This window comes from Eurytemora carolleeae, unplaced genomic scaffold (genome assembly GCF_000591075.1).
Source record: "Eurytemora carolleeae unplaced genomic scaffold, Eaff_2.0 scaffold255, whole genome shotgun sequence".
NCBI classification, from domain to species: domain Eukaryota; kingdom Metazoa; phylum Arthropoda; class Copepoda; order Calanoida; family Temoridae; genus Eurytemora; species Eurytemora carolleeae.
The window spans coordinates 114,449-126,272 of record NW_019396838.1 but is presented as its reverse complement, the minus strand read 5'-3'; the positions used below and the strand labels follow the sequence as shown (position 1 = coordinate 126,272).

The window sequence follows — 11,824 nt, the reverse complement described above, 5'->3', positions numbered from 1 at the left end:
ATTCGGACCGGTCCGGCCCTATTCTTGAAATTCCGTCCTTTGATTTTCAATATTTCAATAAAATTCCTGGTTAAAATCCAGCGAGTCCTAAATTTAGAACCCATTTTTTCTATTAAATGTAGATTTTTGTATATGCTATTTATATCTTTTTTGTTAAGCTCAGTTTTTAAAATATTTATGAATTATATTTGAATGAGAGATCAAAATATCTCCTCCTACCCTCTCTAGACTGTCAAAATATCATGTTTAAATCTTCCCCGACATTTATCTAAGTTAGCTGAACACAAAGAAACCGCCACCGCTAGTCTGGCCGCCAAGCTGCCGCTGCGCTGGACCCTCCGGCGGCAATTTACAAGTCATTTGAGTAAATTTAGCAAAGGAAGTCGGAACTTGGACCCTATCATCTTATTTTCATCAAAATATAATCATACAAAGCGTATTCAGATTCCTTTAATATTTTTAAATTGTTTAAGGGAATGTCCTATTGTACTGCACCCACTCTCTGCACGGGCAGCCCCGTAGTACATTTGAATTTCCGAGCCGGGTCAACCTTTTCGGTCCTAGTTTATACTATATCGCTCGGACATAGTGTAAATAAAACAGACACTCAATAGGACTTATAGCCGATGCAATAAATTTGACGCGGTCAGACTTTAGGTTGAATTTACTTTTAATTAAGGATCAGAGGTGCGTGTCTGATGTGATATAAAGGATACAAGCTCTCAAGCAAAAATCAATGAGAATTTTTCCATTTGCTTCTTAAATACCAAAGTTACAACAAGTTAGAGTGGTAAAATCAAAGCCCAAGGAGTTGCGACACTTCAAAGTCGACACTATCTTAAAAATTTATGAGACTTTTGATGAACATATATGTGTTGTACTCTGAACTAAGAGTGACATGGACGTACGTGCGTGCACTCATTTAATACACACAAATTGCAATCAATAATCATTCTTATATAATTAAAGCTCTTCGATCATATATCACGCACCCTTGACCCTTCATTAAAAGTAAACTCAACCTAAAGTCTGACCGCGTCAACCTTGTTAAGTTGTACCGGCTAGTCCTATTGATTGTCTGCTTTATTTACCCAATGTCCGGGCGACACAGTACAAACTGGAACCGGAGAAATTGATCCGGCTCGGAAAGTCAAATGCACTACGACTGCCCGTGATATATATATTTAAATATTAGCTATGCTGGCCAAACGACTTGGTAAAATTGGCGGGTTGAGAAACCCCATAGGTACCCTGGAGGGTAACAAAAAGTCGAATTTTTTTATTCCATCAGCAACCTTGTTTTATAAGCTTGAAAAAATTAAATAATACCATTCGTGGGGGTCTAAATAGTAACTTTTGTCGGAAAATATATTCAGGCATTTTTCCTGAGGATTTAAAGAGAGTGACCGGCAGTGTATGATAGTTGAACTGAGAATGTGTTTATGGTATAGACATCTTAGGGGTTCATTTGACAGATATAAAACGTTTTGATGATGTATAATTTACTGAGTTTGAGCGTAAAGCCGACGTTCAAAATCACCCATTTAGGTGGTTACGTTTTGAAAATCGTTTTTTAATTAATAAATAACTACGACAAAAATGTAAAAAAAATCTACAGTAAACTGTTTAGGAACATATTAATCAATTAAAATGTTCTTAATAAATTAATGATAGAAGCAATTATTTATTTTCCATCATTATATTAGTCTTTACAAGTTTATTCGTAAATTTCTTCAAATTCTTCAAATGTCGTCTTTTCAATAAAAATTGCAGTACATCTACAGAATATGTTTGTGAACAATAAGACATTACAGAAACTAATAACTGAATAAGATTAGTTATATTCGATAATAAGAGTCAATTTTTATTTTCTCAACCTGTTTCTAAACAACTTATTAGTTAACAGGCGTATTTTCGTTACATTTTTCATCGTCGTCATTGATTAATTGAAAAAAACCTTTTCCTTAAATCATCCCTCCAAAATAGAAAATGTATGAGGATTTTAAAGATTGAATCAGCGCTATTGCTGATCAAATATTATAATTTATATATGTAATTATGTGTATATATGTGTTTCTTTGATTTGGGAAAGCAGGTTTATGCTATCGCGGAGCCCCGGCCCCTGCTGCAGTAATTTTAATTATATTTTTATCTTTTATGTATTGTTTAATTTGTTATGATGCTTACTGCAGAAAATATATGATTTAATTTGATTTAAATATGCACCTTAAAAACGTCTGATAGGTCTTAAATAAATACTGTAAAATTATTATACAAGACTACATTCTCAGTTCAACTACCATTGCCGGTCACTCCCTTTAATTGTAAATTGATTTAAACTCCCAGCTTCAAGATTGTGTTTTAATGAAAATAACAAAATGACATGTGCAAAGCAATTTGCAATCGCATATTAAAATTGTAAAAATACCGTATTTACGTACACTAACACCCCACTTGTTAAATTACCCCCCCCCCCTCCGCACACACTTTCCTATACCCTCAAACATATTTTCCTGATTTTCCTTCCTGTGCGGTAGCTTCCTTGGTTCACTGATTTTTTGACAAACAATTTGCGGATTTTCCTCTTCTCTTGATTCAGACATGTTTACAATTTGTCTAGGTCCGCAATCTCATGCATATCATGTTTCAAAATATTGGAAACAGCTGAACTTAATGAAAAGACATTTTTGATAGAACGCTACATGCATCGATATGTACTTTTAATTGTGTAATAAGCTTTAAATCAGCAAAATAAAAAGTCTTTGTCGAGTCGGGGGGGAAGTTCAGTTCTAAGGTGCAGTACATAAGTTTCATACATTTACTGATAACGCCGATTCATAACTCCGACTGGATAATGAGATAGATAGAAAGATTGCTGTTACCGCCAAAATATTTCTATTGGTTCAGAATAGACATCAAACACATGACTGAACCTTGATTGGGTCCGGCGCTAATGGACTCGGCATACAAGAGTGACATGGACATTTTTAAACTTCATTTATCTTGTTTAGTCTAATAGAAGTAATTGGCAAAATTCTAAAAGATTATTTACGTCAGAGCTACCTGGCAACCTTTGGATTTCTGTGGTGAGCTCAACTGATTAAAAAAAGTTATTGACTTTTAAATTTTTTTTTATGAACAGCACCAACCTTTTTACCGCCCTGTTCCCTGTATATTCAACAAAACTTTTTTTGCTTAAGGAATCGAGTCTTTTATCTTTGTAACCTGATGGTGTAAACCTGTAATATTTCGACTTGATCCAACAGAATTAATATTAAATATCTATCCACGATATTGAGTTGCAAAGCTAAAAGGATTAGAAGATCAGAGTTTGTAGCAACTGCACACAATTCCTGTACTATCAATAATAAAATTGGAAAAGTGAAGAAGTTTAAGCGTTTGTAAAAAACGATTCCTGAAATTCCTGAAATGGTGGAAAACTGTTTAATTTTTATTTTTTACATTTTCCGAGAAAGTAAAAAAAAGGTTTTATAAATCTTTATTGTTCTCACTGGTGAATTAAAGAAAATCTCTAAACTAAAGTGTACAAATTACAATGTCTAAAATTCAAAATTTAACAAACTGTTCAAATTTTATTTTAAGCTGGAGGGGAGGTTAATATTTAGATTTGGAAATGAAGATATTTTTTATCTTCTTTAAACATCATGAAACCAAACCTGTAAAAATATGATAAAACATGTTTTCTAATTATTATATAATAAAACAATCTGACAAAATTGTGTGATATTTGATTAAAAACAACGAGTGAGGAATAAATCAAAAAATTATAATTGTTTGTTCAAAAGTGCGGGTGTATAATCTATATCAACGGGGGTCGGTCAACAAAATCAACAATTTAATTTCAATTAAATCTTTTTAGTAAAATTAATTTTGAAAAGTACTTGTTAAAACAATTATGACTGATTAAAATATAAAAATTATGAATTATCCAAATTAAGAAAAGACCAATTAAAATTTGCAGGAGCAAAGCATTTCTTTTATCAAGATTGTGTAATGTGACTAGTGCACTAGTGTACTCTGTACTGTAAAAACAATGTGTGCAGAGTACAGTGTATACAGAGTACACCTTATAAAAAGTACTATACAGTACAATAAATATACTGTACAACGTACAGTAGAAAACAGTGTGTACTGTGTAACCTTTCCGCAAGGTGACTATAAACCATTATGAATGTTATGACTATTATGGTTTGTATGGTATGGGTGATGGTGGGGGGAGTGCTGGGGGTGGTGCCCTCCCATACTCTGGCTCTGGAGATACATATAGTACATATTCTGGTCAGGGTAGCTTGGGAAGGGAAGGAGGTCCTGACCCGTCCACTTGTTGAAGGGAGGAGCAGAGGGCAGACCCAGCTCAGAAGGCAGATGATCACCTTAACATTATTATTATTATTATTATTATTATTATTATTATTATCATTATCAATAGTTTTATCATTATTATTAATATTAATATTATTATCATTTTTATCATTATTATCATTATTATTATTATTATCATTATTATTATTATTATTATTATTATTATTATTATTATCATTATCAATAGTTTAATCATTATTATTAATATTAATATTATTATTATTATTATCTTTATCAATTTGAATAATGCTAATCGTATTCTTCACTTACTTTGAGGTTCGCTCTTGGTAGGTGATGAGAGGGGTGGGGAGTAGGGGGGGAAATTTGATTGGTAAAGGGGTGTGTAGGCTAGGGAGGTAGAGGAGGGGGTAGAGACTGGAAGGGGTGTAGGACCACTGCTTTGTTTGCTTGAAAAGTGTGAAATGTGGGTCAAAGTTCCAATTTTATTCCGCAAAATCCTGAAAAATCAGACTTTTTATTTCCGATTAAATGATTAACTGGCCAATATTTTATCTTTAAACCCCTATTTCCTCCTTCTCCTGTTCCTCTGTTCCCCGAGAAAAAATTCTATTGCATTTCCGAATTTATATATTCTTCTGAAAAATTTCAAGCAATATTTTCTGGAATTTTGGTGGAAATGAATTCCTCTCTTTATAATTTCCCCTTTAGGAAGTTCTCCTTATATTCTCAAGCAAGATTCTAAAATCTTTAATTAGATTATTAATAATACATTTTTGGTATATTTGATATCTCATAAGGGTCATTTAGATGATAACAAGATTTGTTCCAAATAATTGGAAATTTTTGTGTAACGTAAAGATCAAATATTTAAAATCTTCTACTTAAACCCTTAAGAAGAGATTTATCTAAGATTTGAGTTCTTAAAGTGAGTGTTCTCGAAAAATGAGAGTGGCTTCAAAATCAAATTATTCCACTTCCCTTTTTTACATCTTCTGTTATTCATTTATTTGATATAGTATTCTATAACTATATATATAGTATATATAGTATTCTATAACTATATATATAGTATATATAGTATTCTATAACTATATATATAGTATATATAGTATTCTATAACTATATATATAGTATATATAGTATTCTATAACTATATATATATAGTATATATAGTATTCTATAACAGAAACATTAATCTTTCCAAAAAATTAGATTCACTTTTTAATCTTTTTATTCTATTTGATTATAGTTTATTTTATACAATATCTAATCTGTAAAAAGAGTTCATTAAATCAAAATTAGGCAGATAGGCAGATAGACAGATAAGCAGATAGACATATAAACAGATAGACAGATAGACAGATAGACAGATAGACAGATAGACAGATAAACTGATAGATAGATATATAGATAGTTAGATAGACAGATAGACAGATAGACAGATAGATAGATAGATAGATAGATAGTTAGATAGAAAAATAGACAGATAGACAGATAGGCAGATATACAGATAGACAGATAGATAGATAGACAGAGAGACAGAGAGACAGATAGACAAATAGACAGATAGACAGATAGACAGATAGACAGATAGACAGATAGACAGATAGACAGATAGACAGATAGACAGATAGACATATAAACAGATAGACAGATAGACAGATAGACAGATAAGACATATAGACAGATAGACAGATAAACAGATAGACAGATAGACAGATAGACAGAGAGACAGATAGACAGATAGACAGATAGATAGATAGACAGATAAGCAGATAGACAGATAGACATATAGACAGATAAGACAGATAGACAGATAGACAGATAAACAGATAGACAGAGAGACAGATAGGCAGATAGACAGATAGACAGATAGACAGATAGACAGATAGACAGATAGACAGATAGACAGATAGACAGATAGACAGATAGAAAGATAAATTCTAAGAAATCTGAATATCTAGACAGAATTTCAAAGCATGACCAAATGCTGCCCAGTTCAAGCAACTTTTAGATAAAACATCTAGAATTCAGGGGAAAAGAGAGAGAGAGAGGAAGAGAGATAGAGAGGTATGGGTATTGTGTAAGTGAGTTATGTTTTAAGTAATAGCCTTTAAAGGAAGTGTTCGCAAAAAATAATAGGGGGTATAGGCTGATATCGATTTGAATTCGGTATTGATCGCTACTGATTTCACTTCTATGTGTTGCATATATAAAGAGAAAATAGTTAAAAACGCTTTTTATTCAAGAGCGTAACATAGCGTCAATATAAATTCACAGCTTTGCATGAATCCACTCAAGTCGCAGAAAATTAAATTAAAATTAAGATTAAGCATTTAGATATTACAACCCATTAATGTCGAATTTAATGCAATGCATTCATATAAGGTTGATATTTTGTAATATTTTTTCTATTTTTGAAATACGATGTACTTCAAACAAGATTTTTTTTACCGCTGGGTGCTTGGCCCCCTAGCCCGACTTAGCTTCTCCTAACCACCCAGCTTTAAAGTTCTTGTCCTTAGTCACATTTTAACCGTTTGTTCTTTGCTCTTTTGCTCTTAGGTTGTTTGACACTAGATCGTTTTATTTTATTTTGACCATTTGTTACCTAGAAATTGAAGATACGCTTGGAACATTATATTTATCGCAAACACCCTCCTGGAGTAGTCGATCCCGTATCTCCCAGGCAAATATACCAGGATCCTTCACTTTCAGGTCCTTGATGAAACCAACCACCTAGATAGTTATATATAAGGTAGATATACTCAATTACCTATAGACAGTAGGTAGGTAGAAGTACTAAATAGGTAGGTTGAAAGGTATAAGAAGGGACTTTTCAAGTCACCACCAATGCTCGATTCACAACTAGTGTTTCCAATGCAAGTGGATTTTACTTGCGCGCAATTACGTCCAACTTAATATTCAATTTAAACCTTATGGCACACAATACATGCAATTAACTATTGCGCAGTTCCTTTCAATAACAAAAAATTCAATTTAAACTTTTGTAGTGGTATACACTATACAGTAAACTGAGCTTCACTAACATTTCAGTCTCAACGGCTAAGAAAATTGTTTTATAATATTCCTTTGCAGAATGATAACCAGAAAAATCTGGCATAGTTACTAATTGATGGTTTTTGCTTTGTAATGACATTAAATACACTGTGATTTTCTTCTGTTTCATAGTTTTCTGGTTCTTACTGTAGTAGCAAAATATCTAATTTTGATTAAAGGAACCTTGCAATTTTAACCAAAAGAAGTTTCCATATGAACAAATGAAAAATGTATCATTTTAAATTGTTAATTAGTAGCTGAACCACAAGAAACAGTTAGAATTATTGATTTTTAAATGGAAAAACAATTCCGTTGCACGCAATTCCGAATATATTTAATTGCTTCCTTTTTCGCAATTATAGCGCAATAGCGCGCAATTCCGCGCAACGGAATTCCGATTGGAAACCCTATTCACAACGGAACCCTTAAAAGCTTTGACTAATCGTTGTTGTCGGAATTATTTTATTAATCTATAATAGCGTTTAATTGTTGAACAATATGTTTGCACGCTGTTTTAAGTTTTAAAAATATCAATATTCACTTTCATTGGCAGAAATTTTTAGAAACCGTTGTTTTGTAAAATAATTACAGGTCAATAGGTTCTTAGATAATAATTTAATAATTAAATAATTTAATTGTTAGTAATTAAATAATTAAATAAAATAATAATGAAAATGAAGTAAAACTACGCAAATCTAAATATTTTAAATATTTTCAGTTTCCTACGTATAGCGGCAAACTGTAAAGCAAACTCTTCAAGGGAAATAATTACTTTTTTTGAAGGAGACATATGGCGACTTGGGGGAAACCCTTCTAGCCAAATATCTGGAGGGGGTGGGGGGGAGAAAGGGGGAATTGAAAAAGAAATTCTTACATAATTAACACAAGACATGTATGTATCTTACCGACTTTCAAACTAACTTCCTTTCTTACTGACTGATTATACTACAGCCTGACTCACTAGCTGACAAAACAATTCACTCAGTCACATACTAACTCACTAACTTACTAACTGACAACCTGACAGGCTTATTCACTCACTTACTAACTCACTACCTTACTTACTGAATCACTCACCAACTCACTGACTTCACTATACTTACTGACTAACTCGCTAACTCACTAACTTACAAACTGATTCACTTAATCACTCACTTATTCACTCACTTACTCACTAATTCACTTCTTCACTCATTTCATTATTGTGTTATTTTATCATTCCCTAACTCATCGCTCACTCACTACTGGCTCCCTCATTTACTCTTTACTAACTAACTCTCATACTAGATTTCTTTAATAAGCTACAATCATTTCACTAGAATGATTATTAACTATCGAGATTAATTACTCACTAGCTAACACAAAAAATCAATTAATCAATCATCTAGTCTATAAATAGTTACCCAAGTAATCAATTAATCAATCAGCTAGTCTATAAATAGTTACCCAATCAATCAATTAATCAAACAATCCGTTATTCGATAAATCAATCATTCAATCAATCCTGTGTTCCTACCTTAGGTGTGGTTACTCTAGGTTTGCTTCCTCCGATAGCTCCGGGCAGAATAGAACCGGTTTCATTATATCGCGCCAAAATTTTAGAAACACACCCATGGCTTACCCTTAATCATGATCATTATTATCATTTTTGGGCGGTTGAGGCGTACTTTTTGCTTTTCATTAAAAAACTTTTTATTAATTAGAACTGCATTTGAGACATATAAAAGGCCTTTGATTTTTCAATTTGAAATCAAACTTCCTTTAAACATCCTAGGGCGTATGCAAGAGGTGGGGGCAAGGGGGGCTGTAAAGGTGGGGCTAGAACTCAGAGCTATCACACTTTTCAAATCTGAGACTGAAGAGTGAAGAGTATTAAAAAAATTAATTTGCCGTTTTTTTNTCACAATTTATAAAGATTAAAAATGGGAAGAATAAATATACAGTTGTAGGTAACATTTACAGGCCTAACACTGCTCCGTATGCAGACGTGAAATATTTTAATCAAACAATAAGAGAAATTTTTTCAAAAATTAGGTCTGATCCTACTTTAAGAAATGCGCAGGATGTAGTCTTAGTGGGGGGAGTAAAACAACATTGCCGTTAATCTGATGTCTGTTTCATTTTATTTTGAAATCCAACAGTTTTTTAAATACAATTCTTTATTTCGGAAATTTAAGTTTTAAATAAATAGTTTTCCAAAAAACACAAGGTTCTAATTCATACTTGATCAGACAAAGCTTATAATGGTACCGATGTGAATAGGACATTGCCATGATGCCATATTTGTATTCCAATTAATACTAATGTTTTGTTTTAGATTGTGATTTTCGTATGGTTTGGTTTGGTATGGCTTGGTATGGTTTTGTATGGTTTGGTTTTGTATGGTTTGTATGGATTGGTCTGGTTTGATTTGGTTTGGTATGGCTTGGTATGGTATGGTTTGGTATGGCTTGGTATGGTTTTGTATGGTTTGGTTTGGTATGGTTTGTATGGATTGGTCTGGTTTGATTTGGTTTGGTATGGCTTGGTATGGTATGGTTTGGTATGGTTTGGTTTGGGATGGCTTGGTATGGTTTGGTTTGGTTTGGTTTGGTATGGTTTGGTAAGGTTTGGTATTGTTTGGTATGTATTTGTTTGATTTGGTTTGGTATGGTTTCGTATGGTTTGGTTTTGCTTGGTGTGGTTTGGTATGGTTTGGAATTTTTTGGTTTAGTTTTGTTTGGTGTGGTTTTGTTTGGTTTTGTTTGGTATCGTTTTGTTTGGTATGGTTTTGTTTGGTATGGCTTGGTATGGTTTGGTTTGGTTTGGTATGGTATGGTTTGGTTTGGTTTGGTTTGGTTTGGTTTGGTATGGTTTGGTATGGTTTGGTATGATTTGGTTTGGTAGCTACCTGACTCTAATATGATTAGGAAGAGGACGACCATTAACGAAAACTCCTCCGAGCTGATTTACTTCTCCGTAGGCATTCACGTGAGATTCTGAAGTTAAAATTCAAATTAAATAATGCAAAAAAATCAAAGGCTTTTAATAAACCAGTTTTTATAATTTAGATCACTCACTAATCTGCAGTACTCAGAAGAAATATGGTGGGATATAGTAAAGAGCGAGATGACCTTTAAATAAACGAATTTTATGAATGCTTCACAAATACCCCTTCTGAAGTTCATTATGATAGCCGGCCATGTCATTTTCTTAAAGTTAACCAATTGCATTTTTTTGACCATTCCAGGACGTCACATAATTGGACCATGTTATTGGTCCCTCACATAATTGGATCATACCAAGTTCATCACATAATTGGACAATGGTCAGGGGGCCTCACATAATAGGACCATGCCAGGTCCCTCACATAATTGGACTATGTTAGGTCCCTCGCATAATTGGAAAATTTCAGGTCCCTCCCATCATTGGACCAATGACAATGGTCAGGGGGCCTCACATAATTTGACCATGTCAGGTCCCTCACATAATGGACCATGTCAGGTCCCTTCCAAAATTGGATCATGTCAGGTCCCTCACATAATTGGAAAATGTTAGGTCCCTCACAAAATTGGACCATGTCAGATTCCTCACATAATTGGAGCATCTCAGGTCCCTTACATATGTGGACCTTGCCTGTTCTTCACCTAATTGGACCATGTTATTGGTCCCTCACATTATTGGATCATGCCAAGTTCATCACATAATTGGACAGTGGTCATGGGGCCTCACATAATAGAACCATGCCAGGTCCCTCACATAATTGGACTATGTCAGGGCCTCACATAATTGGACCATGTCAAGTCCATCACATAATTAGACCATTTAAGGTCCCTCACAAAATTGGACTATGTCAGGTCCCTCACATAATTGGACTATGTCAGGTCCCTCACATAATTAAACCATGGTCAGATCCCTAACAAAATTGGACCATGTCAGGTCCCTCACATAATTGGAACATGTCAGGTCCCTCACATAATTGAACCATGGTCAGATCCCTCACATAATTGGACCATGTCAGGTCTCTCACAAAATTGGACCATGTCAGGTCTCTCACAAAATTTGACCATGATTTATGAAATTGTGTTTGTATGTTTTATTGTTTAAAGAAATTTGGTTAATTATCCGTCTTTATTGTTGGTTTTTATTTAATACCAAACCATAAATATGGATGATTGATTTCTATTGGGTTGAAAACAACATCTAATCGATCATAATGAGTTGTTTTTTTTGGTTGATTATGTTTATGCTTTGTTTTCATTATGGATTCATTTGAAAGTTGATAATTAAAAAATATTTGAAAAGGTTTCCTTCATCAGTGTAAATCATTGTATGTTGTTTTTAATGCTTATCTTTTATTGTCTTGAATTGACTTGTTTTTGGTTTTGTGAATATACAATAATACAATGGGATGGGTCGGGTTGAAAAGATTGTGGGTGGG

General features: G+C 33.3%; 1 protein-coding gene across 1 annotated transcript in view; it reads right to left on the bottom strand.

Annotated features, from left to right (window-relative positions):
* Positions 1-3,584: 3,584 nt before the first annotated feature.
* Positions 3,585-11,824, bottom strand: part of LOC111709240 (paired box protein Pax-1) — a 10,277-nt gene continuing 2,037 nt past the window's right edge. Inside the window, exons 2-6 of the mRNA XM_023482867.1 lie at positions 10,295-10,382; positions 8,921-9,026; positions 6,956-7,083; positions 4,654-4,841; positions 3,585-4,394 (exon numbers count right to left, since the gene is read on the bottom strand). Of these exons, the coding sequence (XP_023338635.1) occupies positions 4,177-4,394; positions 4,654-4,841; positions 6,956-7,083; positions 8,921-9,026; positions 10,295-10,382 (728 nt within the window). The 3' untranslated portion in view covers positions 3,585-4,176. The remainder of the gene's footprint in view (positions 4,395-4,653; positions 4,842-6,955; positions 7,084-8,920; positions 9,027-10,294; positions 10,383-11,824) is intronic.